The following is a 27,620-nucleotide window of genomic DNA, read 5'->3' as shown; positions in this document are numbered from 1 at the left end:
AGACCTCATCACTGAATCTGCCATCTGGAACAAGAAGCCGACAGAGACAGAGGCAGAACATCTAAGGCTAAAGCTGTCAGCCATGCTCAGGTGACAAAGGAAGACCTGTGGCTACCCTGGTTGGTCCTTCATCAAATCCTCTAAAAAATCCAGACAAGACAGAGAAGAATCAGAACAACATTGTTATTCCATCTGTTGAAGGGCATTCTGAGAAGCTCAGGAGGATTTTCAATAAACAGGACATCCTTCAAGCCCTCCAACACCCCGAGGCAGAAGCTCGTCCACCCAAAGACACAAAGTAACATAGTGTATAGCGAGGAATGCCCAGACCTGTACAAAACAACTGCTTCACAACCGCGTGGCAGAGCACAGAAGAGCCAACTCCTCAGACCAGGACTGAGTAATGCACCTGCATCTGAGTAACCAAGGACACTGGTTTGAGGAGTGGAGCAGCCAACAACCAGGTGACTAAAGCTCCAAACGTGTTCATGGCTCCTGAAGAGTCTACCTATCTGGAACTCCCCAACAGTCAGTTAGAACTGATGGAGCCTCTTGGATGAGACATGAAACATCTTCATGGAAATCAAACCGACCAGTTGCAACGGTTCACCTGCCGGATTTACCATGACCTGGATGCCTGAGGACAGGGACAGACGGGTGACAGATCCCCAAGTAAAAAGATTTATTTACAAAATTTACAGCACAATGGTGACCCGATCGTGCCGTAGAGAACTGTGTGAAAAACCCCAACGAGAATCATTGCTCTTTGGCACGAAAGACGGAGAACGGAAATGCAAAGAATAGTTTTAACACAAACAGTACAGTTGCAGTCTGTGCACACTCAGCTACCAACAGCGAAGACCAAAGATCCGACACCAATCAGCTGGTGTTGGCTGCTTAAAAGGATTCCCAACCAGGATGATTAGCCACAGGTGAGGTGGCAACCAGCACGAGCCGGGATAGAGGTCAACCACGCCCCCTAATGGAAGCAGATAGCAATTACAAGGCAACAGTATACAGCATCATGACAAAAGGTCTCAGTTCCATTGAATGTTCTTACATTATATTGTTGGGTGAAGGGTTAACAAAATTCAGCGCTAAAGTTAAAACTCTGAGATTGTTAACAGTTAATGCCCTGTGTGTTGCAGCTATAACACACAGCATAATGTTGCAGCTATAACTCATATATTCATCCAGAATAGTCAACTTTAATCATCACATTTATTAACCATCACATTTCCATGTAAGCGTGTACTGGTATTTAGCTAAATTTACACACTGAACATTCTCCTTATTTAGTTATCATCTGACAGCTCATGCTGAGTTTTGGATGAAAAATGTGCATTTTGATAAGATAAGTTGTCTGCTAGGCCTTCGGTGCTTCATGTGCTTGGAGGATGCTGGAACCGGCAGAGATTATTCTGAAAACACAAGATAAGCATTCATTAGTGAATATAAAAACTGGCTGTTAGCCACCCTACATTCTGGTGGATGTCTGGCCTGGTGAGCGTTGTGGTACCTAGGAAACCGGAGACGGTACCACAGCGACTTATGCTCCAGTCGACGGACCTTTTGGTTTTTATTTACCAATGGGGTTTTGCTCTGTGCATCTTCGTTTATTTTTTTTACCCTTTTCGACTCCTCCTTCCTGACATCAAAGCTCCAAAGAGAAGGTTGAAAAAAAATCCTGTTAACATGGGGGAAAAAATAGAACTAGTCAAGCTTTACAATATTTAGGAATCAGGAATATATAATTCATCCAGATTTAGGCATCTAATTTAAATGTTTTCACTTTCCTGAGCAGTTTAAATCAACCTTCGGGGCATGAAGTAAACACTACAGATCATAATTAATTTAAAAACTACGAGGGAACCAAACAGTTAGGACTCAAAAACAACTAGATATACAGTAGGGTGTAAAAACAACCTCTAACCCAAGAAGACAAGAAAACCTAAAATGTCCTCAGTGAGGCCACATCAGCAGTCTTTTGGAAGATTTGCAATTAAAAGTATGACTGTGACACTTCCTTCCACTTTGAGGTGCAGCTAAGCAGAAACCTTTGTGAGTGACTGGTACCATTTTTACTTTGAACAAAAGCTAATGATGTTGGAGGGAAATAATGAGATCCAGTAACACAACAGGATCAGACTTTCTGCTGTGCTCTCTGGGATAAATGTCCTAATCCCTCCGGCATGTCTGGATTACATTTGAGCCTGCAGGAGACACTGAAAAACAAAAGTGTCGTGAGATGCACAAAGGGGAAAAACCCCGGGTCACAGAGAACATGCAGAAAACGGATTTATCTGCGCATAAGTGATCAAATTGCATCTACAAGTGATCGCAGGAAAAAAACTCAAAGACTGAATTTAGACTTTTATGAAAAGAAATCTCCACCAATGTTAGTTCAGAGCATGTTAAAAAGGCCACACATCTTAGGGACACTTGGGCTGGCACCAACAGAATTGGTTGATCTGAGGTTCTTAAAGAACCTAGTTGGTTTCTGAACCTGTACCTGGTGGAGAACCACAAAGACATAACTCTAACTCTCATAACTGTGAGCTTTACTAAGTCAAAGAAACGACTAACCAAGACCAGGCGTCGGCTTAATCGGGTGTGCATGTTCGACTTTGACTCCACGAGCGTCGCCTTGGCAACGCGTCTGTTATGCCGCGCAGGAAAACTAGCTACGCTGCCCCCCTAGTGGCCGAGACGGGAACACGTGAAACTGCAAGATCCGAAACGACTGAAAGCTGCAATCATCTCCGGCCACACTCCAAATAGGAGCACCAGCAGCATAATGTGCCATTAAAAACCCCTCAGAATTACTTATTTGATCATCTAAGAAGGTTATTCACCCCCAACACAAGGTTATGACTTGTGGGGTGACTTAAACCTCTGGATAAAGTTGAACCCGTCCATTTAAATGTGGATGTTATTCGAAGCCAAGTTAGGCCTGAAGTCTGCTGTGGGCAGTCTTTCTCGCTTGTGCTTGTGCTTGTGACGTGTCTCTGCTATCTGTGAACAAAGGTCAATGAATCAAATTCTTGCTTTGGCGCCAAACATCTGAGGCAGATGTTCTCTCTTGAGCTGGAAAAGCAAAATCGACCAACACAGAAGTACAATTAAGCACAAAAAAAGTATCGAAAAAACCCAAAACACTGTTTTAAAGGCTTGTTCTTGGATGAATCAGACAGCAGAGTTGTGACAGGAGAGGTTAAAGTCAGCCGAGCAGTTTGAGCGGCACTAAACCGATTTTTAACGAGGTGAAATGAGTCGGATTAAACAGTTCATTAAGACACATGACTGCGGGATAATCCGTTGAAAGCGACTCAAACATTCTTTTCCAGGCCAAGTGAAACCAATCTCATTCACCTAGACACACACGCACGCCCGCACACACCGTCTTAGTGACCAAACCAGTTCTTTAGCCCTGACAGCACTTCCGCCGTGGTACTTTTGCACCGTCTGATACCAAATCTAACTTGTTTCTCACGCAAACACACTCGCAGCGGTTATAAGAGCAGAGGGGGGGACAGGCTCAGCGCCAGCAGGCGCACAGAACGCGACGCAGACGGACCCTGCACAGGCAGCATGGGTAAGAACCTTCACTGCACAGCGCACAAATCTGCTGCTTTTACGATGATTCCGGCTACAGAAACAGGTGGCAAAGTTTTGAAAACTGGACTGTCAGCGTTTGTTATCAGGAATAATCAATAAATGTTGAATAGGCATTAAATTCAAGAGCATCTAGAATATTATTACTACTAATAAATAAGAAGAACCCCTTTCATCGACAAATTGTGAATGGAGTCCGGACGAAAACAGCTTGTTGCATTAATTATGGTGCTTTTACTGTTACTCTTTGCACCAGAAAAGGAATATAAACGTTATCACTAGGTCAAAGGTTAACAGTAAAAACCCGTATTTAGGTATCAGGAGTTCCACATTGTCAGAATTTGACCAAAATGTATCAGCTTAAATGGAATATTTATTGGCTGATTGAGTTTAAAATAAAAAAAAAAAATGTCCATATTAATCTGATTTCATTATAGGTTTACTGCACATATCCAGTTACACTAACGATGATGTTGCATGTGTGTGGCAGCAACAAAGACGGTCCTCATCGTGTTCGCCCACCAGAGTCCTGGTTCCTTCAACGCGGCGGTGCGCGATGTGGCAGTGCAGGAGCTGGAGCAGCAGGGCTTCCGGGTCCTCGTGTCTGACCTTTACGCCATGAAGTTTAGAGCTGACGCCACGCGCGACGACATCATCGGTGACCTCACTGCCTCTAAATCGATGTAGTAACAATGAAATAAACCTGTTAAACAGCCGATAGATGACAGATCTGTCCAGATCCGCTGGTTTCATCCTGGCTGTCGCCTACAGGGGAGCTGAAAAATCCAGAGCTGTTCCAGTACGGAGACGAGACCATGAGCGCCTGGAGGGAAGATCGCCTCAGCGACGACATTGTGGCCGAGCAGCGAAAAGTGGCGGAAGCCAACCTCATCATCTTTCAGGTCAGAGATCAAGCACATCGCTGTCTGCCCGTTTAAAACCAGAAACTTGCATTTTCTGAAATGAGGCTGCAATCAAGTCCTGCATCATGTCGTACCGCAGATTGACTGTAATTTTACTGTTTGAGCCTCATCCAAGAGGCTTCATCAATTCTGACTGACTGGGAGATACAGATACAGCCCCAACTCCTCAGGCCAGGACTCAGCAGTCCACCAGGACAGAGGACACTCGGTTGGGGACAGTACAGGTTTGGGCCAGGGAGGAGAGATGGTTCAAGAGAGGAGTGAAAGAAGCCATCTATGTCTGACTGGAAAGACTATCTTTAATCAGGGGTGGGGGTCTGAGACATCACCTCTCACCTGTCTACAATGCAGTGTTGTAAACCTCCCCAGGAGGAGAAGAGGCCATTTACACCTGGCTAAATGACTGACTGAAGCTCCAAATGTGTTATTGGCTCCTGATAATTGTCTGGAACTCCCAAACAGCCAGTCAGAATGGTCTCTTGGATGAGACGTGAGACATCTTTGAAAAACTCAAACAGTCCCGTTGCTTCAGAATTACCATGACTTTCACAGACACGCGTTAATGATCCTTTTGCAGTTCCCTCTCTACTGGTTTAGCGTCCCTGCCATCTTGAAGGGTTGGTTTGACAGAGTGTTGACACAGGGTTTCGCATTTTCCCTGGAAAACATGTACGATGAAGGTGTGTTCAAGGTCAGTCTCTCGCACTTTGATAAAGAATCCTAATCTGATTGCAAATCAGTGTTTTCACCACATTGCTGTCATGCCGGTGAGATGTTAAAGGTCAGGTTTGTGTATTTTCCTTGCAGGACAAGAAAGCCATGTTGTCCTTCAGCACGGGGGCAATCCAGACCATGTTCCAGCCTGACGGCATCAATGGGGATATCAATGTCACGCTCTGGCCTATACAGGTAACGTCCTACCTGAGAGTTCTTTTCATCTCAGAATTAGCAAAGTAAACAGAAAGAGAAAACTCACGTTCGCCTCCAGGGTGAAGATAACTTAAATTTCCTGTGTTAATGTGGTTATTAATCTGCTTCCTTTCAGAACGGCACTCTGCACTTCTGTGGATTTCAGGTTCTTGCTCCGCAGATATTCTGGTGTCCAGCTCACTCCACGCCTGACGCGCGCACCGCAATGCTGGATGGGTGGAGAGCGCGGCTAGAGGGACTGATGAGGGAAAAGCCTCTGACGTTCGCCCACTGTGAGCTTTTTAACATCAGCTTTCAGGGTGGGTTCCTGATGCGGCCAGAAGTGAAGAGGCAGCAGGAGTCAGAGCCTTTCGGGCTCACCACGGGTCACCATCTGGGGAAACCGCTGCCACCTGACAACCAGCTTAAAGCGCCATCGATGGAAAACTAATGCAAAAGCAGATTGTGGAAAATAAATTCTTTATTCACAATCTCTCAAACCCATTGTTCAGGCTGCCATTCATCATCAAATGATGATTTGAAACTTTATGCTCACAATTAAGCTTTGATAAAATGATTTACACAAAGTTTTGATTTTTCAAATGACCAGGCATGCTAAATGTGAAATGATTCAATTTTAGATACACATGAATACAACTTTCACTACTCCTATAAAGAAAGAACTGATTACATGACAGCATCAACTTCATGGCCCAGGTAGCGACTGTGTTTATATATTTCAATGAACACTGGGCCTCATTCACCAATATGTTCTTAAGAATGTTCTTAGATTTCTTAAGTTCCTCAAGAAAACCCTACGTCAGATTTATCAACGCGCTCGTAAGCCTCAGAATTGTTCGCAGCTGTGTTCCTAGGTTGATGAATGCCATCTACTCGTAAATTGAGGTGGGTCTAATTAACATACAATTAGCATAGGTCACCGCCCAGTAATGCCCTGTAGACAGCAAAAAGCAGCAAAATGCCCAAAGCAAAAAAGTCGGATGGAGCGCAGCAGGCGAGAAAAAAAAAAAAAAAAAAAACCTTGGTAGTTCAGAGGTGGAGGTAGTGCTGCAGGAAATCACCCGGAGAAAATCAGTTATATTCAGTAGTGTTAGTTATGGTTATACAGCACTAATAAAAAAGGAAATATGGGAGGCAATCACACGTGCAGTGGACGCAGTGTCAGGAGAAGGACGCTCAGTAGCGGAGGTGGAAAAAATGGTTTGATCTTAAATCTGAAACCAAAAAAACAGCAAAATTCCGACGGGAGACGCGACGGACTGGAGGGGGAACAGCAGACACCAAAAGCCTGTCCGAGCTGGACCAGCGCGTAATTACCTTCTCCGGTTTGTACAGCAAATTGCCACCTGCTGTGTCCAAACACATCCGGCGCCCCTTTAACATGCCGATGGTGCGTTCAATGGTGGAGCGACTGCGCGCATGCATCTGATTGAATAAAATTTCCTGTGGAGGCTGAGGGTTGGTCAGTGGTGTCACCAGGGCATATCCTCGATCCCCTAATAAAATAAATCAAAATAAAATCAAATAAAGACAGTTGAGATTATATAAAAGATACTTACCAATGAGCCATGCGTCACCAGCTGCTCCTTGTTCTAGGTGTGTTCCCACGGAGCTGTTTTGAAAAATAAAGGAGTCGTGTGCTCCTCCTGGGAACCTGGAGACCACGTTTAGTAAGTGGTTGTTGGCGTCGCAGATGAGTTGTACGTTTACGGAATGGGAAGGGGTCTGGAGAGGGTGCCTTGATGCGTACATGTGCGGTCTATTGCACCCATGGTGTTCGGGAGGCCAGCGATGTTATGGAATCCTCTTGACTGTGACCTGATAGTCTGGTGTACTGTATACGGAAACTTTATATATCGTGTGGCCAGTTGATTTATTTCATCCAAGACACGAGGGAGAGCGCGGCTAATTGATGGCTGTGATATGCCCACCCTGTCTCCCAGCTCTCGTTGAAATGTCGCTGCAGCCAAAAAGCCGAGGACCGACAGTACCTGCACATGGGGGGGACAGGGTTGGACCGAAGTGTGTGGCTCCGAAGTGCTGGCTCCAACTGGTTGCATAGATCTAGATAGATAGATAGGTCGTGGGAGCCTGAAGCGTCCAAAGAGGAATTCATCACTCTCTGAAAAAAAGATCTATATGATCACGAAACATCCGTTCTCCCCTTAGGGCCCGATCAGCAATATCTTGCAGCAGCAATAAATATGCCATTGTTTTGCGGGCCTTGGGTGGCGAAGTGCCACATATAAATAGGGGGGGGGGGGGGGGGTTAATTGATGGCATTGTTTCCAATTTGGTTGATTAATGTTAAGTCATTGGCACATTTACGTAATTTTAAAAATCTCTGTAAATCACCAAAAATAGGAAATAAATAAATATGACAGAATTATCATTGTAATATTGAATTTTATTGAACTGCACAAGAGAAGAAAACACAACCATGCCAACATGTCGGCACTGAAATGTGCGTAAGAGTACTCCTGAGTGTTCGTAGGATTTGTTCTTACCTACGCATAAATCCAGGATAAGAAGAAATTGGTGAATGCCACAATCTTCGTAAAATGTTCGTAAGTGGGACTTAAGAACAAATTTGTTCGTAAGAACGGTTCGTGAATGAGACCGAATGTCGGCTGAGTATCAACACCTGGCGAGTAATGAGACGAATAGAAACACCTGAAGTCCACCCCCCTCCGTATCGTTGAGTGGATCAGTCCGGTCATGAGGTCTCTAAAGGGGCGGGGCTTACTGGGGCCAAAGGCTAGTGATTGTAGTTTGTCTTTACTGACATTTCTGGGCTGGTTTATGGCTTCTGGTCTTAAAAAGACATCACAGTTGAACACAACAATCCTACACACACTTAAAGCCTCTTATCTGTCGCATCGACCAGACACGGAAAACATGAAATTGAAGTTTAAAGAAGAGCACTACCTGGGTAAGACAGCAGCAGGTTGGTGAAAATTGGATGATAAAAATTTCTTCACACATTAATTTTCCGTCCACTTTCGGGCTACTCAGCCACGGAGGCCTACCAAGCCCCGCCCTCAACAACAACAACAACCAATCAAATTAACTAAAGAGCTATATTCGGAATATTGCAGCTTGATATTAATTAATGCAAACAAGAGCGATATTTTACATTATTGCTAACAAGACTAAAAACAGTTCCATAACATAACCTCAAAAATAAGTCCTTTTTGGGAAAATATTACAATTTGGCTACTTTTAGTAAAGTAGGTTAATAGGAAATAAACTATTTCTTTGAGCTGCTTCAAAACCAGCTGCAAGGTACTGCTAATGTTTGTTTAGTTTGCTTGTTGATACAAAAGGGACCACCCTCCAAGACTGATTGTAAAGACTTGTGTGTCGGAGGCTGGAGAGAAAGCTAACAATGACATATTCTGTTTAGATTTTCATTTTCAAAATATAGCTTTTGTTTGTATCAACTGAATTAGTCACAATATAGCAAAAATATTTGCTCTTTAGCTGACTTAGCGGACTCGAATTTCAACAATTGGTTCTGCTGTAGCTTGTGATTTGATTGGTTGGACAGTGCCAGGGTTAGTTGACACTAACCCTGGAGCTTAAGCTGCACTGTTACAAACTGACACAGTTTAAAAAGAGCTGAAAATGTTTCGTGTCAGCAGAGTTAAACACCAGAAACTCTGTCTGCACTTTAACCGTTTGACAGGTCAGTGGCCCAGTTCATCTATATCATATACGCATCACCATCAGAGGCACCCATGTTCCTGTTTGTGGACCAGGTGTCGTCTGGGACTAGGTGAGGACAGGTCTGGGACAGATGTTGTCCTTTGTCCATGAGCCAAATTAATTGAATAATCAAAGTATTCATAATGAAGAACAAGTATGGTAATTTTTTACCTGTTTTTGCAGTTTCTTTTTTAAAGTGTTGAGAATTGTCTTTATCTTGTTGTTATGTGTTTCACCATATGTTCCTGTCTTCCCTTAGAAGTTAGGCAAGGTAGACTAAATGTAATTAAGAACAGAGACATTTGCAGGATTGTTGTTTGATCTTGTTATCTCAGGAGCCAGTCAGGCAGGGGGTGTCAAACACTCATTGTAAACAGGACATCAGGGGGGTTGATGATGATCACATTTGCATGAAGAATGGGATCTGGCCTGGGAAAACAATGGAAGAGAAGAACTCTACCAACACCAAAGGGACTGGAGGAAGAGGACGGGGACATCTCAGCGGGGGATTGCATGGACATTGTGAATTTGCATGTGTGTGACTATAAAGGACTGGGCCAAGGGATAGTTAGCTTGTCAGACTTCATGCCCTGACAATTGACTCTGTTGTTGCTAGGGTTATGAACTGGCCCGGAGCTCTGTAATATTTGTATCTGGAATTGATTCTATTGTTAAATACATTTTGAAATTGGTACTTTACTTCTCGAAGTCTTCATTCAACGAACACGCGGATCGGCAGCTACATACAGGAGGTATTGCGATCCAACAATTTGGTGACCCCGACGTGATGAAGAGAGAAGTCATCTGAGGCAAAGAATTCAACAACGGTCACTTCGGAGGACAACTGACGACAAGGGATCCCTAATAAAAAGGTAAGCAGACACCTGTTTAATCAAGCTCTGCAGATTGGCTATTTCCAAAAATTTGTCGTCACTGTCAATTGAAGTGTCCTAGTTATAAATTCCAGATACAAATATAAAAATATTGACTGCAGGAAGTACTGTTGAAATATACAGGGAAGTACTGTTGAAATATACAGGGAAGTACTGTTGAAATATACAGGGAAGTACTGTTGAAATATACAGGGAAGTACTGTTGAAATATACAGGGAAGTACTGTTGAAATACACAGGGAAGTACTGTTGAAAAACAGGGAATAGACGGTTAGAGTAAACCGTAACTAGTACAGTGCTGTAACGGTTAGAGTAAACCGGAACTAGTACAGTGCTGTATTGCTGTATGCAGTGCACTGTATATGATAAAGATTTGGGTTGGGACTCGGAGCGCAGTTGACGGGACGGACACTCCCGACGCCCGAGATTTGTGTTTTTGTGTGGGGTGGAAAAGTGCCAGAGTGAACGTGAATTAAAAGGCTCTTTGTCCTTGGGAATTAACCCCCAGAGTGGAACCGGATCAAAGACGTTTGATCTAGAAGCTTGTTTCACTGAGGCATTGAGTTGACCGCTGGAGTCATTCACATTCAATCTCACTTGGGAGCATAGTTAAAGATGGAACTGGAGTGTGGTAAAGCGTGTTGGGATCAGGGAGAATGTGCTCCCTATCCTCGGTCTGTGGAAGAACAGTGGAAGTGGACTCTTGATCAGGTGGTGAGTGACATGAAAGAAGTCAGGGAAAGAGAATTGGATGCAATAAAAAAGTTGTGGAAGGATGCTCAGAAGCAAAAGATTCTTCCTTCTCCAGAGGTGAAGGTTAACTTAACTGAAGCATTGTGTAAGTGGGAGTCAGAAATTCATACTATATTACAGGAGCATCTTGATAATCCAAAATTAGGGTTTATAGCAGGGAAAGCATGGCAGAAACAGGGTAAGGAGTTAGAAGATAAGCGCAGAAGGATACATGTTGTGGCTGTGGCATGTGCAGCGGTGCACAATTGCAGATCTAAAGGGGTCACACGAGTGCCTAATGTTGAGAAGCCTCCATTAGAAGATTTAAATCAGACATTGACACTTAACACCACTCTTTATCCAGCATTACCTACTACCTCTTCCCCACCCCCATATCAATTGCCAGTTTTGACTGTTAACAGTGGTCAGTTAGATGTGGACAGGGATAAAGAACTGCAGGAGTTACGTGAGACAGTGTGTGAACTTTGGAGACAGGTCAGCAGAATGAAACAGGGACAGGAAGAGATTGAAGATAACGTAGGAAAAAATGAATTTAGAGAGGAAGCTCAGGTGGTTCGCCCTAAAATCTCCCAACAAACTACATTTAAAAAACAGGATAGTCAAAAATCTACTTTAGATATTTTTAAAACACCTAGCAATCAAATAAAACAAGTGAAAAGAGTTGATCCCTCAGGAGGTTTTGCCAGGGCTGAGCGCAGGGAGGAGAAGGCAAGATTGATTTATGGCAGTGATAAAGAGGAGAGTGAGAATAAGATAGATACATACAAAATTCCGGCTACATTTATTGGAGAATTGGAGCTTCCAGAGCAGGTTCATCCTCAGACAGAATTATATGAAAAGGATCAGGGTTCAAGTACGGGAAATTGTGAGTTAGAATTGTGGGAGGAAAGTGAGTTGGCACATGGGTTCCTTACGAGGTGTAAAGAGGAATGGATGTGTGCCACAGGGTGCCATCCCGGCTCAGATAATTTGCATACCACTTTATTCCGTCAGGCCATAACTTTAGGACTTCCACAATCAGTAAAAGAAGCTATGGAAGGAAATCCTGACCTCCCAGGTAGCACAGCGGAAGTCTGGGAGAGACATTTCTCTCACCACATTAACATATATAAAGCTAAACAACAGGGAAAGAAAGAGGGGGTGGTGACAGCGCAGGAACAGCTCCTAAGAATGCAGTTAGATGAGGCACGGAAAAAGCTTAATGATAAACGAAGGGAAGAGAAACAGATGGGTCGGCGGTTTTTTCGGCAGATGCAGCCAGATCCGTTAAGTCCGCAGCAAGATTTTGTCCCTAGAGGAGGCATGCGTGGGAGACGTGGTAGGCAGGGATATGGCTTGATAGGCGGGTACTTAGGCCGAGATCAGTGTCATGCCTGCAAAGGGTATGGTCATTGGCAAAGGGACTGTCCATATCGCAACCACCCGGAGGTACCAGGCAGTGTTCCACCATCTCATGGAATTTATCACCGGAGCCGATAGACAGACCAGGATGGACAAGATTTTAACTGCACCACACATAACACACACACATGAAGGGATAAATAGGGCAGGGTTTAACACAGCATCAGGCTCACCTATAAAACATAAAGTAGAGATGAGGCAACTGACACAGGCACTCGTGGAACCAGCGGAGGTCGCAGTTGTAAAATGCAAAGGTCACAGCAAGGAGAACTTTTTAGAGGGAAAAAGTAATGAGGCGGCAGATCAGGCAGCAACGAAGGCAGCAGGTTATAAACCAAGTGACAGTTTGTTGTTGGTAGAGAAAACGGTTCATGAAATGCTTACAAGATACGACAGGGAAAGACTTGGTTGTGATCAAGAAGAAGCTCCTCCACATGAAAAAAACAGTTTGGAAGGAAAAGGGGGGCTGTGAAAGTTGAAGGAATTTGGCGGGTCCCAGACGGCAGACCTGTTCTCCCGCCCGGTCTGTTAGATGCCGCTCTGGAAGAGGCCCACGGCCTGACACACTGCGGGAACCACGAATGATGCAGAGAATGCTCAATATGTACACACTTTAAGGTAAAATTAACAATTCGACCACAATTCGAAGTTTCCAGTTGCCCCATGGCAGGGCAAGAAAATTATAGATTGCACTGATATGTTAGATAGGGTCAATGGGTTCCGATACCTCTTGGTCGCAGTGGATGCATACACTGGCTGGCCAGAGGCGGTTCCCGTGAAAATAGAAGAGCAAAAAAGTGTTATTAAATTTTTGATTAATCTGACACATGGTTTCCCCAAATAAATTAGATTTGACAATGGAACTCATTTTAAGAATAGAGATTTACAAACCATAGGCCAGCCCGGTACTTTTATGAAATGTAGATTTTATTTTGTTCAACTAAAAACGAATCTCTAAGTTCTCTCCCAACAGGCAACCTCTGTAACCAGTCAGTAAGGATCCAGGAATTTCACACACAGCTGAGTGGGTTCTTCTGAGAGTCATCAAGCAGAGTGGTCAGAGCACAGGTGGACGGGCCACTTTGAAGTTGCAGAGCGAACATTACATGTTAACCCTAACCCTAACATACTAACATCCTAACACATTAACCCTAACACTGGTATTACTGTAATCAATGTACCCCAGCAGGTAATTCACAGAGAACGCTTGGACGGATCAAGGAACATCTAAAGACGATGGCACCATGATTAAACGTCTATTATCCTTCATTACATCAAGAGGAGTTGTCAATGAATTGTTTGTATTGGCCTAGCTTAGGCTAGGCCAAAAGGGGGATTGTTGAGAATTGTCTTTATCTTGTTGTTATGTGTTTCACCATATGTTCCTGTCTTCCCTTAGAAGTTAGGCAAGGTAGACTAAATGTAATTAAGAACAGAGACATTTGCAGGATTGTTGTTTGATCTTGTTATCTCAGGAGCCAGTCAGGCAGGGGGTGTCAAACACTCATTGTAAACAGGACATCAGGGGGGTTGATGATGATCACATTTGCATGAAGAATGGGATCTGGCCTGGGAAAACAATGGAAGAGAAGAACTCTACCAACACCAAAGGGACTGGAGGAAGAGGACGGGGACATCTCAGCGGGGGATTGCATGGACATTGTGAATTTGCATGTGTGTGACTATAAAGGACTGGGCCAAGGGATAGTTAGCTTGTCAGACTTCATGCCCTGACAATTGACTCTGTTGTTGCTAGGGTTATGAACTGGCCCGGAGCTCTGTAATATTTGTATCTGGAATTGATTCTATTGTTAAATACATTTTGAAATTGGTACTTTACTTCTCGAAGTCTTCATTCAACGAACACGCGGATCGGCAGCTACATACAGGAGGTATTGCGATCCAACAAAAGGTTTGCTCAGTAATATAAATTTGTTCATTTGAATTCCAGCCTGCATTTGTGTGACGTTTGAGTTTCCACCCAACATTTAACTCTCACCTGACAAACATGACTCGGCATTACTTGCTTTGTCTTTTCTTTACTTTTTGGTTGTTTGTCTTTTTTAGCTTTAGATGTGTGACTTTCTCATTAGTCTTGTGCTGGCTGTAACATAACTGAGTGAACACTTAGAACATCTGTCTACCAAGATTCTACTTTTAATTTCCTTTCCTCAGTCTCCATCAACAGAGGTAATCTCAATCCTTATTTTAACTCTTCACCTCTTCTATATCAGGAGGATCAATCACAGTTCCGCCTGCTGATTCAGTTTGTCTCCTGCTTCGGCTTCCCTGGTTGTTTCCACCAGTTTTATTTCTGAACTCAATACTCAATATGTTTATTCACTTTAATGTGATGGATGGATTTGATGAACTATCTTTACATCATTACCTGATGTCCAGGCAGTATTTTACTATTGCTATTGCTAGGCACCAGCTACTTTAGATACTACTGATGAAAGAATTTTGAACACTACAAAGAATAACTTCTCAAATGTATATTGACTATTTTGTCGAACGGGGGGCCGAGCATTTAGCTACCAGGCCCCCCTGCTGTGGAACCAGCTCCCTGTCCAGGTACGGGAGGCTGACTCCATCGCTACTTTTAAAATTAGACCTTAATTAAACCTACCTCTTTGAAAAAGCTTATTGTACAGTAATTCTGTAGTTCCAGTTATAATTCCAGTCACACTAATTATCATATTTAGAGGGTCGTCTAATGGTTAGCATCTTAGTTATGCTGCTATAGGCCGAGGCTGCCGGGGTCCAGAATCATGATCACCTGACAGGCCTCAGTCACCCATTCACATCCTCCTCTCCTCTCCTCTCCTCTCCTCTCCTCTCCTCTCCTCTCCTCTCCTCTCCTCTCCTCTCCTCTCCCCTTCCATACTCTTCTCCTCACCTGGTAGAACAGTGATGATGTCATGAACACATTTTCTTGTGTAGTTTTTCCTGCTCCCCCCCCCCATCGTATCCATCTACAGGTATCGTCGCCAGCTGTACACTGACCACTGTAACTAATGTACTTGCATGATCTATTCCTATTGTCCCCTCTACCTGTCCTCCCCCTTCTCCTCCCTCTCTACCCAGCCGGCCATCAGCAGGAGGGTCCCCCTACATGAGCCTGGTCCTGCTCAAGGTTTCTTTCTGTTAAAGGGGAGTTCCTGCCACTGTTGCTTGTTGGGGGTCAGGCCCTGGGATTCTGGAAAGAGCCTAGAGACAATTTTGATTGTAACAGACGCTATATAAATAAAGATTGATTGATTGATTGTGTTTCAGTGCAACAATGTCCAGTAGAATGGATCGGTCCGGTCCTGACGTGTGTAAAGGGGCGGGAGCATAGTGAGTGGCAGAAAAGGCTGTTGGTTGTGTTTTGGTCTTTACTGACATTTCTGGGCTGGTCTATGACTTCTGAGTTTAAAAGACAGGTGAGCACAAATATCTCTACACACACACACACACACACACACACCTAAAGTTTCTTATCTGTTGCATCAACCAGACACGGCAAACATGAAATGGGCATTCAAAGAGGAGCACTCCCTGGGTAAGACAGCAGCAGGCTGGTGATCAGACTGAAAGCTGATAAAAATTTCTATGCACACATTTTATACTCTAATTTCACTTCCCGTTGACAAGCTGTTTGTCAATCCAAAACTTTGGCCCTTATTTTTAGGTTTATAGTGTTTTGTATCAATGCAACACAAGAGAGAATGAAAAAAAACCTGTCTTCAACACTCATTGATGGTGTAACTGGTGGAACCACATTACGATTTGCTTCCTCAGCCAAGTTTAGCAGTAATCCAGTTTCACTGTGTGGGCAGTATGACTGTCGGCATTGTGTGAATACACCGCTTGAGTTGTGTATTTTTATTATTTCAGTGATTTGAGAGGTGTAGAAATGTTTAATTTCTCTTTACTGCCTGTTTTCTGAGGTGTCATTAATAACCGTGTTTGCCATTGCGCCCTAGAGAACCGATGTATGCGATCAACCGAAATACGCAATAAGTACCCAGACCGGGTTCCGGTGAGTTCGGCCTCCACTTCCTGCCCCCGTGTGGTTGATGGTGATGGTTGTAATCTCTCTGTGTGTGGTTGGTCAGGTCACTTTGGAGAAGGTCCCTCGCTCAAACATTATGGACGTTGACAGGAGGGAGTATTTGTTGCCCACGGACTTGACAGTGGCCCAGTTCATGTATATAATCAGGAAACGCATCAGCCTGCCGTCAGAGGCACCCATGTTCCTGTTTGTGGACCAGGTGTTGCCCACAACTAGGTGAGGACAGGTGTGGGAAAGATGATCAGGTGTTGTCCTTTGTCCATGATCCAAATAAACGGAATAATCAGAAAGTAGTTATAGTGAACAGCAAGAAATAACATTAATCTGTTGTTGCAGTTCATTTTTTAAATGTTTGCCCAGTAATATAAATACATTTTTAATTCCGGCCTGCATTAATGTGGCGTTTTCAGGGTGATTAAGCAGTTTAAAATTGTAAATTTAACCACCAAGTGGTTTCTGATGGTTTCCTGTTGTTGTGCCCCAGCTACTTTAGATACCGCGGGTGAAAGAGCACCACAAAGAATAACTGCTCCGATGTGTATTGACTCTTTTGTCTTGTGTTTCAGCGCAACAATGGGGGCGCTGTATGAAGAATCTAAGGATGAGGACGGCTTCTTGTACGTGGCTTATAGTGGAGAAAACACCTTTGGCTTTCAAAAAGGCCCCATTCAGACGCAGCCATAACCCGTATCCAATAAAGACCTCGCCGAGTCCCCGGAGCACCGTGAACGAAGCAGGAAGTTGGACTGGCTGCTCACCTGACTGGAAAACATTCCGCCGCATTTGTCCAGGCACCAGATCCTTAAACGTTCTTAGATCTTTCTGTATTTTTATCTTGGTGTTTGGGTTGAGTGATTCAGGAGCACGTTATCACACATTTAAAATGAAGCTGGGATGAATCTTGTTTATTTTTTTATTTTAAAGTGTATTTAATATTTCGGGCAATAGGATGATCTAACCAATAAGAAAATATATTGAACAGCTGATTTTTGGTTAATTGGTATGTGTTTCAAAGAGAGGGCTGTTTGTCTGGTGTGTTTAAAGGTGTGTTTGAGGGTTAAGACTTGGGTCAGGAGTTGGTCAGGATATTGTTCACAAAGATAGTAAAGAATGTGTCTGTGTCCTGGATGCAAACACATTCAATTTAAATTGTGAATAAAATGTTTTCTGACTGTTTCAATGTGGGAAAAAAAAACAAATAAAAATGTAACATTTTTGATCTGTAAGATGGTGCCAAACATTCATTCCGCATAAATTTCAATTAAAGTCATAATTTCCCCTTCTTTTGTTTTCTGTCTTCATTAATATAATTCTAGGAACAAAGTGTGTTCTTGGTATCAAACTTCCCTGAATTAAAGCTAAAAGGTGGAAGGGGCTTAAGTTGTCAAAGAAACTTGGCTGGAGGCTTCTTCTGCTTTTTAAAATTCGGTTTGTGTAATGAAAATATTCCCACGTCAGAGGCAAAAAAGAGCAAATGCAGCAAAAAACAGCGATACACTCCTGATTCACCTCTGAGGTCTGAACAGTGACGTTTTAACTTGTATTCATTTGCTAGTCTAACCAGCTCAGTATGGTTAATTTTTTCACAGACTTTTTTTTTTTCTTTTATCAGTACAGCAAAACCTACATTCACACACAAATAGAAATATACACAGGCCAAAATAATATATTTACTTTATACTTTATTACCTACCTTTCTTACATTAATAAGGTTTCACCAACTACCTTTCATATAAAAGGAAAAATGATGGAAACATAACCAAAAACATGTGCACACAATATATTTACAAAGTTCCATGACAGTTCATTAATAAAGCTTTGTTCATAGTTTTGTCTAATATTTATTAATAATATTATTTTAAAAGGAAAACATTATAAAATCATTGAGGTGCACTCACATGATTCCATAAATTTAGATTTTTTTACTCTGTTTGTTCCTAATATGATTTCCTAATGTTATTTCCTGCTCAATTAAGGATCTATAACTCTTAAAAATGTGAATATCTTTTTCCTAAGTTTCCAGAAGGTACCTCAGACCTGAGCCAGACAAAAGCAATTTTAAAAACATGCAGCAGTTTGGACACATTACAGATATCATTAATATATAGAGTAAATGGCTTTGGACCCAGCACTGAACCACACGTTAGGAAATCAGACCTTTAATCCTTTAATTGTACCTTATTTAATATTCCTGATGACATTTTACTCTTGTTATTTTTTCCTACCGGTCTCATGACTTCCACTTACATCGATCCTGACCCAAAAGACCCCACAAAGATAGGAGTGCAAGTGTGTGTGTGTGTGTGTGTGGGGGGGGGGGGGGGGGGGGGTGCAGTGGTTCTGTGAACGTTCACAGAAGGTCTGCGGTTCTGCTTCTGTGGACACCATTTGAGGAAATGAAAGTGAGGTCAAAGAACAGCAAAAATTCAGTTGAATTTGGAACTGACAAACAGGAGATTCAGCAGTTCTTACAATCAAAATAATACACCACTGATTAAATAATACACCACTGATGAAAGGTTCGCTAGCTGATGATGTCATGCAGATTCGTGAGTGTGTTTTCATGATTGTAGCCCCTTTACCATCGTTCATTCTGGATGGTCTTCCTATTACCTCCCAGTACCTGATGCTGGGAGTTCAGGGCTGTTTTTGGAGCTGATTGCTCCACATTTGTTATGTGTTTGTTGAGTGTGTTGCACAAACGTGTAAAGATCAGTGTGACTCCAGCATTTGAAAGTGATCTGGATGAAAGACCAACCAGTAGCTCTGCTACACATTTCTCTCGGGACAGAACATAAACCTCTCATATGAGTGTTGAGCAAAGTTTTTACTGGTTCCCAGTGCCCAGTGATCACGGGATTATGTTGAACAGACTTGAATCTTTAACAGAACCCAAAAAACAGTCCTAGAATTCAGGGTTTGCTCAGAAGAAGTATCTTCTGCCAATGTTGTGACTTGGATGTTCCTCAGGGTTCAGTACATGGGCCTATTTGGTTCCTCTTCTTTCTGCTACTAATTAAACGCCAACACAATTTTCTCCGTACCAATTTTAGTGGAAGCCTTGCGTAAAGGGAAGGGCTGTTTCCAAGAACTTCACTGAACGTGTATATAACGGCGGCTCTGCAGACAGTGATGATGCAGAGGAGCAACTCGAGAGGTTCCCATCACACCACAAAACATGAAGACTGTGGCGACCTTCGCATTAATCATCCTGGTCTGCGTCCTGCATGAAGACTCCGCTGGTCAGTACCTCAATCTTTCACTCTTACCACAATAACTGTAGGTAAAAACAAACAAACTTAAGTGTGTGTGTGTCTGTTTACAGCCTCAGGCGTTGGCAACATTCTGCGGAAATGCTGTCAAAATGTGAGCATGACTTGTATTCCAGAAAAGATGGTGAAGATAGTCGAAAAAAGTGACTGTAGCGTCAAAGCAATTCTGTAAGTACATGAAGAAAGGTGCGAACAAGTTGAGAGATTAAATATCAATAAATGTGTGTGTGCGTGTGTGTGTGTCCACTAGGCGGCAGTGTTTGCCTTCGGTAGTTTCTAGTCTGCGGTTAAATTGAGTTCTTAATATTTGTTCGCCATTACAGCGAAATTTATGGTGATTCTAACATTTGCTCATCGTCCCCCCACTAAAATGTCCATTTCAATCACAGTGAATGTGTAAACTGACACCGTTTGTGCTCCTCCCAGAGTAGTGACGCTGAAGAAGAGAATATTCTGCCTGGATAGTAACTGGACCTGGGCGAAGTACGTGCTGGAAAAATTCAACAGACCAGCGGGTGAAACCACAAAGATGCCGTTCAATACTACACTGAATTGTACGAAAATGGCTGCGAGATCTGCTGCGATGAAGCATCCTAAGATACTCTAATAACTTAACATAATTATTTTTTTTAATTGGCCTGAAATTGGCCTGTTTATTTATGTAAGAGGAAAATCAGCTGTATTAGTATTCAGTTGCAAGTGTTCAGAGGGAAATTGCAGTTAATAAAAATGTATTTTGTCACATAAATAAAAGATCATTATCACACTTTATTTTGAATACAATTACTTCCTGGTGATGAATAATAATGTAATTTTTTAGGCTCCTAACAGCTAACAGCTAACAGCTCTCCATGTTGAAAAGAGCCCCGCAGGCTTGTTGTCTTGCAGCCTGAAGAGCGCTCAGAGTCTTAAATCAGACAGTTTTGACCTTCTGTCCAGCAGCAGAGGTGAAGTCCTCCAGCGTAGGGGAGGAACCAGTACAAGCAGCCAAAATACCAAAGAAATATCAATGTGATCATGGTGTTCAGTTGTACCCCCCCAGTCACAGGCGGTGCAGGCGGGAGGAGGAGAAGGGGTGAAGAAGGAGGAGGACGGGACTTCAATGTTTCCATTGTTTCAAAAAGTTTCCACGCCAGTAACTGTTTGTACAATTTAAGTAGGAATAAAGAACCTTTAAAAGTCTCCATCTGTCAGCGAGGAGACACAGAGCTTCGCTTCAAATGTGCAAACAAAGTGATAAATGTTCCCTTTAATTTCACACCACCTAAGTCTCAGATAAGACATCCTGTTAGATATGAGCAAACGTCATATTTATAGCTTCAAAGCCTTTTTTTTCCTTATAAATCTGAATTTTGTCAGAAAACAGACAAACCAGCCCTATAGTTTACTTTTATTTCTGAATGTTGACCTTCAGAGGAGCGATAGGAAGAAAAGAACAATCTGGAGATTCAAGGATCATTAAATTTGCAGATCAAAAGAGCTGACTGAAGTTTTTCCAACCTTTTTGTCCTTTAGGCGAGCCATTCATACATCCATCTTTTCTTAATTTAGGAGCGGTTGAATCTGTTTTTTAAATATTTGATACAGCTGAACAGCATCTTTTCCTTTATATAATAATTTGGGTTACGAACTCTCTCCAGCACAATTTAGCTCGTGAGGCTAATGCGCTGCAGCGGAAGACACTCAGGACAGAATACTGGGAATACTGGGAACACTGGATGGAGGAATGAAATAATGCAGCTAATTTACCATGATGGGTGAATATGGTGATGGATGAAATAATGGCCAATTTATGTAGGCAGAAAACAAAAACAGCAAGATAAATGTGATGTTTCTACACATCTAACCTGCTGAGCACAGAGATAAAAGCAGAAACACACCCCGACACGTTTCTGAGGCTTGACGGGGTTTCATCACGATAGTTTACTGTTAGCATTAAAACGCCGAGGTGGGAAGCCCGGCCGCGTGGCCGTCATTCTCCTCCCTGGACGTCGACGTCGGCTCCTGTGCTGATAAGCTCAGCAGGTTCTCCTCTTCCTCATCTCGCTCCTCCTTCCACAGCCGCTCGTAGTCCTGCTTCAGCTCCTGATACGACCGCGAGAAGGTGTGAAAGATGGACGTGGCGGGGAACGCCATGATCAAGATGCCGCTGAGGATGCTGGTCAGCGCCACTATCTGTCCTGGGATGCTGTGTGGCACCATGTCGCCGTAGCCCACTGTTGTCATGGAGATAATGGCCCACCAGTAGGAGGCCGGGATGCTGCTGAAGCTGTGGTGAGAGTGCGTGGTGGCGTAAGGCGCCAGTTCGTTTTCCGCGAGGTGAACCAGGGGGGAGTACAGGGTGACCGCCACGCAGACGAAGAGCAGCAGGAGGCCGAATTCGCGCATGCTGCGCTGCATGGTCAGCCCTAAGGTCTGCAAGCCCAGCGAGTGGCGGGCCAGGCGCATCAGGTACAGGATCCGCAGGGCCCGCAGGAGGCGCAGGATCAGGCTCAGCTTGTCCAAGTAGCCTCTGCCGGTGCCCATGATGACGTCGTCGTGCAGGTCATCCCTGACGTCTACCACCAGGGACACGTAGTAGGGCAGGATGGCGATGGCGTCGATGATGTTAAGGGGGCCGCGAGCGAAAGCCAGCTTGTTCTGAGCGTTAATAAAGCGCAGCAGGAACTCCAACGTGAACCAGGCCACGCAGATGGACTCCACCACGAACATGCTGTAGCACTTCTGGGAGCATTCGCCCTGCCAAACAGATGAGAGAGGCTGCTGTGAACACCTGCTGGGGAGCCCCAACAGTTATAAATGGCACGGAGGCCGTGGGAATCGGCTATTTTAGCTGGTTAATAACACCCAAAATAGACCAGCTATAGTATTTCCTTTACCGAGTGGTCCCAAAAATAACTCAGATTCTATAATGTGTGTTACAATCAAATATACAAAAATAAATAAAATCTATTTCCACTTGACATCCTTGAGTGATATCAGATGCAAACGAGATCTTCTAATGAGCTGAGGTCATCAAGATGAGAAGACTCGAACGCTAGGATGCACTAAGAGTTCTCAAACTGCGCGTAATTATTTATGTTTACTGACACGTGGCTGAACATTAAACCTCGTTATGGCGCCAAATCGATAGCTTCAATCTAGACTTGGAGACTTGGAACAGCCAGAAGAAATACAACTCCTGACAATAAGGCGATACTTATTGGTGGTGGTGAAATGTGCTGAATTAGCATCTAAAGCTAATGTCCAGTAAGTAGGGGAACAATAATTTACACACAACACCACCAATCGCAGTTTAGCATTAGCGACGGCGTGGTAAAGTTTTATAAGAGATTTCATTGTATTTGATGAATGTAAAGATATTAGTATAGTATTTGTAAACTGTTGTTTTGTACATTATTTCCATTAGATGTTCCCTCTGCCAGCAACAGCGCTGTTCTGTACGGTATTTTGAGGTGTGGAATGTTCAGTATTATTTTGAACACGGTAAAACTAGGTGGGAAATATCTCCCCCTACTGATTAAAGTGGTGAGGCCTCTAATAACATGGTTGGCTTTAATAGGATGTTTCTGTATGTGGCTGCCAGCTGTTGGTACGCACCCTGCTGTCTTCTCTGAGTTCTGGCATGGTGCTAATGCAAAGGCTGATGACGGTGACCAGCACCATGACAACCGAGAGGCAGGCAAACGTCTTCCCGGCCAACCCCGACTGGGGGTTTTCCACCACTTCTCTCAGCATCCAGGCCATTCTGCGGGATCCTTTCTCAACCACCCTGGTCTTTTTCTTCAGCTTTGCTCTTTTCCGCCTCCACTCCTCCTCTTTCCACTCCCGCTCTGCCTTTTCCTCCATGCGGGCGACCATGCGGCGCCGGCAGCAGCGCTCCATATGGCCCGGGTCCACGCCCCAGTAGTCGAGCTCATCGTGTAATGAAACAGCACAAAGTTCCCGCAGCAGACGCAGTTTCCCTGCAGCCAGGAAGTTGAGGATCACCCTGAAAGCCGTCGGGTTCCTGTCGAAGAAGTACTCCCGGCGTGTCTCGTCGTAATCGTCGCAGAGACGCGCGATCTCCTCAGGGGTGGTGCAGGAGCGCAGCTGGCCCAGGCGGCTCTGGGGGAACTGTTCCAAAGTGCTCCACGGGAAAGTGTAGCGGTTCCCCCCCACGTTGACGAGCACCTGCAGGGTGTGGTCGACCACATATGAGGCCTTGTGGTCACGGAGGTGCTGAGCTCGTTGGAAGTGAACTCCCTTGACGGTCTCAGTCTCCGGGATCTCAGTGAAGAAGCGGTCGAGGCTGCTGTCGTCGCTGCTGACAGAGTAGGTGCTGAAGTCATGGTTGGCATTGCTGATGATGGGCATGCTGGAGTACCGACGGGTAGGGGTCGGGAAAACGATTGACAGAAGAGAAAACGACTGACAGGACAACTGGGGAGGCAAAAGCAACAAATCAGTCAAATCAGTTGTTTCTTTCATTCCTAGAATCAAAAAGGCATTCGTGTCATCCCACAAGGTCCTGTCCTCGGACCACCATGTGTCCACGTGTCCCGTCTCTCGCTAGCTGATTTTACCCACATCAGCAAACAAAAACTCTAAACCAAAGCTTCAATTATTAACAATCAAACTTGAAAGATGACATCAGTAGTCATAAAATATTTGTGCTTCACTTTGGTGGAGTTTAAATGCGGGTTTAGTTGTAATAATTAACTATTCTTACCGCTGATTGCTGAAATTTTAATAGGCTGGATCCTGGATCGTGTTTACAGTATAACATGATACTCAAAGTCATGTCACATTACGTTTTCTGATTCAATTACTTACATCTATCTTATCCACAAAAGCACCTTCAATGCAGTTATATCCAAACTATATGTTTTATTCTGAGTTTGTGTTTTTTATAATATTTAAAGATAAGTAAAAAACGTGTAATGTGGTACAGCAGATGTACTCAGTTACTCCAGATGAGTAAAATATCCACTGATTTAAAATAACCTTCCAGGTTTATTCTATGTTTAAAATTGTTGAAATTCAAATAAAAAGGCAGTAAAAGTTAAATAACCTCACCTTGAGTGGTGCACATGGGCAGCAGCTCTTTATTCTCTCCGTGGTTGTTTCTCTCCTCTCATAATTAAGACATGACTGATGATTAATCAGTAATCAGCCACGTTACTCTGTACAAGTTTGTAGAATCCACAGTTGTCTGTGCAGATCCTCCGGCTCCCTGTACGTGCTCGAGTTCAATCCATTTAACTTGATCCCTCGTCTCCTTCTTCTTGTGGTCGGTGGTATCCAACTGCTGTCCAGGACAGAACAAATGTGATTATCTAACGATGATGTTCTCTAAAACCCTGCTGCTGTTCTCATCTGTGTTTGACAGCAGGAACATCCTCCTCCTCCTCCTCCTCCTCCCTCCAACCATTCTATACTCCTCCTCCCTCCAACCCTTCTCTGCTCCTCCTCCTCCATTTGCTACCCTTTATTCCCACTCTAAAAAAAAGTGTTAAGTTTTTTTATGAAACTTGTTTTTCCTCGTTCTTAGACATCAAGAAGCCTTTTGAATTCCTACAGAGAGGTTTGATCAGTTTATGCAGCAGAGTAAAATGTAAGTAGCACAGAGTTTAGTAGCACAAACATCCCCAGTGGTTGGTCTCGGTATTGCAATACGCTCTGCCCATGATTCGGTAAGCACGATAATGTTGTTTATTCCGCTTGTTACTTCCAGTAAAAATGCTAAATTGCTAATCTGTGCCAATATGTTAGCAGAAATTCATAAAAAGTGTATCAATAGCATAATAATGGCTATTGTGCCTATAGCACGACCTTATTCTACTCACAGTAGAACGTTGAGATTATAGCTAAACATATTTAGCTATAATCTCAACTTTCTTTCAAACCCTTTAAAGCTAAACTATGACCATCATTCTGCACTATCTCATGTGAAAATCTATGCCAATAAAAGTTCCTTTCTTGACGATATTAAGCATTTTAGCATATAGTATTCATGTTACCGATTAATATGACCTGTAGATGGGGCTAAATTTGAACATTCCAAGTCATTTTCTGTGTAAAGATTTTATTAAAGACATCCTAAAAAGTGGATATTTTATAGTGTAAATCTGCTCTTCAGAATAAAGTCCACAGAAAGCTTTTGTCCAAATTCAGCTAAAGCCTGATTGACAAAGTTTGTACAGGATGATTTCCAAACGGAGAGGATTAATAACACACACACACACAAATAAACATACACAGAGACTTACGTCATATTGTTGCTTCACATGAAACAGGTGGTGGAAGCCAGTAGCTGGTGTTTCCAGCTGTCGTTGTCATGGTGACACTGTGGCGCTTTGACTATGACCTCTGTAAAATAAATGTTTGGTTTGTGAGGCTTTATTTCCTGTTTACGTTTGGTCGATCACACTCTTCTTTGCTGGTGTGTGGGTGTTTCTCTCTGAGTTTTATCCATGTGAGATGAGTAAGTGAACCTCACATCAGAGCAGGTTTGAAAAATCACCGGTTTAAAAAAAGATGCTGATGGGAAAAATTGTTTTTGTGTTTTCAAAAATGACGTTGACGCAGCTTCTTTTCCTCCCCGTAGTTAACAATTTAGTTCAATCCAGGTCACGTACAAGATGAGACGTGTCGTGGAGTTGTAATAAAACAGCCTCTTGACCTCCCCAGTTGATGGATATCAGGGATTACGCTATAATCCAGCAGGGGTGGGGGGGTGTTGGTGGTGGTGGGCCACCAGAGATCTTGCTGGGAGTCAACAAGGAGCATGCTGGGAGCTGCTGTGAAAATCAATCCTCACTGGAACAATCCTGAGTGGAACAATTGACATCACTAGGGGGGATTATCAAAATGTCAAAGGGGCAATCCAATGACCTCAAGGTCAAGAAAGAATAAACTGTGGTTGTCCACCCCCCCCCCCCCCCCTCCCCCCAACGCACACACACACACACACACACACACACCTCTGGAGCATTAAATAACTGTGATGTCATCGGTACGAGCCAGCTGTCCGGTTACATATGTTTTTCAGAGTACAGATCGTTGAATATAAATTCTTGGATTCCTTTTTACTGTAACCATGGCAACCATGGTCATATAAAATTAAACTTTTGCCGAGTGACACGTTCACATCAAACAGAATTTGCATGTGACTGTAGTGTTTGCTACTCATACTGTCACTATTGCAATGCATTGTGGGATTTGCATACATTTTAAAATGAGCTGAGATTTCCTGTGAAAAGCTAACATCAACCACTATGCTAATTAATGCTGCATTTAACAAACTCCATTACAACCACATTTAAAACTCCGTCAGCATTTACGATTCTTTTACTGTCGCATGTTTACGAGGGAGCCTCTAAATTATTCCTCCTAAGAAACGTTAAGCCTCTGTGGCAGCCTAATTTCCTGATGGCATTGGGAGTTAACGCGGTTCAATGGAATCCGTCTTCAGTGAAATTAAAACAAACTCCTGGGGAATTCCTCCACTCTTTGTAATTTGTGCCCAGTCACCTGGGGACTCAGGCAGCAGAACAACAGATAACTCACCCTGGCGTCCTGACTGGCGTCCTCTCAAACAGCCGTTAATTAACCCCTGGCCTGCACTGCCAGCATCATCTGCTGCTGGGCCGTGTGTGATGACGGGGGGCATGTCTGTGCAGCTCTGCTTCGTTACTCATGCAGCCTTTGCTTGCTTCGCTCCTGCTGGTCTCCAGTTTCTCATAATGGAATGAGGAGAGGGCGGAAGTCGTGGGGCATCGCTGGAGGAGCCAGGAAGGAATCAGATTATGTAGGCCAGGTGTCCTTTTACTGCCATGGATGAGATACAGCCCCCTCCCGACTCAGTTTACCAGCAGCTTTGTTTGGAGTCCTTCTAGAAACAAAGTCTTCGATGTGTTTTAAAGCCGCAGCAGCTACTCATCTGGGGAGTATTTTTAATGCTCAGTAGTTTGATTTTGTGAGTTTCCAGTTGACCGTGCAAGTAGAAACCCCCCAAACGGAAAATTCCCTGGACAAATGGCCGACATGGCCAAAAAAAAAAAAAAAAAAAAAAATACAGCTTCAGA

The 27,620-nt window shown here is 43.5% G+C and overlaps 4 protein-coding genes and 1 long non-coding RNA gene across 17 annotated transcripts; 3 read left to right on the top strand and 2 right to left on the bottom strand.

Annotated features, from left to right (window-relative positions):
• Positions 1-1,204: 1,204 nt before the first annotated feature.
• Positions 1,205-7,681, bottom strand: LOC115252142 (putative nuclease HARBI1). 2 transcript variants are annotated; one of them, XR_003890588.1, is made up of 3 exons: positions 2,077-3,397; positions 1,520-1,687; positions 1,205-1,421 (listed from the first exon to the last, which is right to left on the bottom strand). XR_003890588.1 is itself a non-coding variant. In XM_029846628.1 (3 exons), exons 1-3 carry the CDS (start codon positions 7,218-7,220, stop codon positions 1,383-1,385), a joined length of 411 nt encoding a protein of 136 aa, XP_029702488.1. In that variant the 5' UTR covers positions 7,221-7,681; the 3' UTR covers positions 1,205-1,382. The 2 variants fall into 2 exon arrangements, 1 of the variants encoding a protein (XP_029702488.1); XM_029846628.1 differs by lacking the exons at positions 1,520-1,687; positions 2,077-3,397 and adding exons at positions 6,786-6,964; positions 7,028-7,681.
• On the top strand, positions 3,446-5,947 carry nqo1 (NAD(P)H dehydrogenase, quinone 1). The gene is made up of 6 exons (XM_003969730.3): positions 3,446-3,595; positions 4,106-4,273; positions 4,387-4,517; positions 5,116-5,229; positions 5,346-5,447; positions 5,584-5,947. Exons 1-6 carry the CDS (start codon positions 3,592-3,594, stop codon positions 5,896-5,898), a joined length of 834 nt encoding a protein of 277 aa, XP_003969779.1. The 5' UTR covers positions 3,446-3,591; the 3' UTR covers positions 5,899-5,947.
• A 518-nt stretch (positions 7,682-8,199) lies between the features above and the next one.
• Positions 8,200-17,562, top strand: LOC101076890 (gamma-aminobutyric acid receptor-associated protein-like 2). Of its 12 annotated transcripts, none has more exons than XM_011609806.2 (7): positions 8,201-8,415; positions 9,157-9,246; positions 15,499-15,561; positions 15,722-15,766; positions 16,191-16,246; positions 16,323-16,495; positions 16,846-17,562. In XM_011609806.2, exons 1-7 carry the CDS (start codon positions 8,271-8,273, stop codon positions 16,961-16,963), a joined length of 690 nt encoding a protein of 229 aa, XP_011608108.1. In that variant the 5' UTR covers positions 8,201-8,270; the 3' UTR covers positions 16,964-17,562. The 12 variants fall into 12 exon arrangements, with proteins under 12 accessions (XP_011608110.1, XP_011608108.1, XP_029702331.1 ...); XM_011609809.2 differs by having other exon boundaries at positions 8,211-8,415; positions 15,499-15,647; XM_011609808.2 differs by lacking the exon at positions 15,722-15,766 and having other exon boundaries at positions 8,200-8,415.
• A 1,796-nt stretch (positions 17,563-19,358) lies between these two features.
• LOC115252108 (uncharacterized) lies at positions 19,359-20,323 on the top strand. Its single transcript, XR_003890556.1, has 3 exons — positions 19,359-19,521; positions 19,605-19,719; positions 19,978-20,323. It is a non-coding gene; the product is annotated as an uncharacterized lncRNA (long non-coding RNA).
• A 134-nt stretch (positions 20,324-20,457) lies between these two features.
• On the bottom strand, positions 20,458-25,896 carry kcng4b (potassium voltage-gated channel, subfamily G, member 4b). Its single transcript, XM_003969728.2, has 4 exons — positions 25,803-25,896; positions 24,610-24,841; positions 23,152-23,973; positions 20,458-22,290 (listed from the first exon to the last, which is right to left on the bottom strand). The coding sequence occupies exons 3-4, from the start codon at positions 23,905-23,907 to the stop codon at positions 21,487-21,489; spliced, it is 1,560 nt and encodes a 519-aa protein (XP_003969777.2). The 5' UTR covers positions 23,908-23,973; positions 24,610-24,841; positions 25,803-25,896; the 3' UTR covers positions 20,458-21,486.
• Between the last annotated feature and the right edge of the window lie 1,724 nt (positions 25,897-27,620).

Source organism: Takifugu rubripes, chromosome 13 (assembly GCF_901000725.2).
Source record: "Takifugu rubripes chromosome 13, fTakRub1.2, whole genome shotgun sequence".
In the NCBI taxonomy this organism is placed as follows: Eukaryota; Metazoa; Chordata; class Actinopteri; order Tetraodontiformes; family Tetraodontidae; genus Takifugu; species Takifugu rubripes.
Note: the sequence above shows the minus strand (reverse complement) of the source record. Positions and strands in the feature narration are given on the sequence as shown.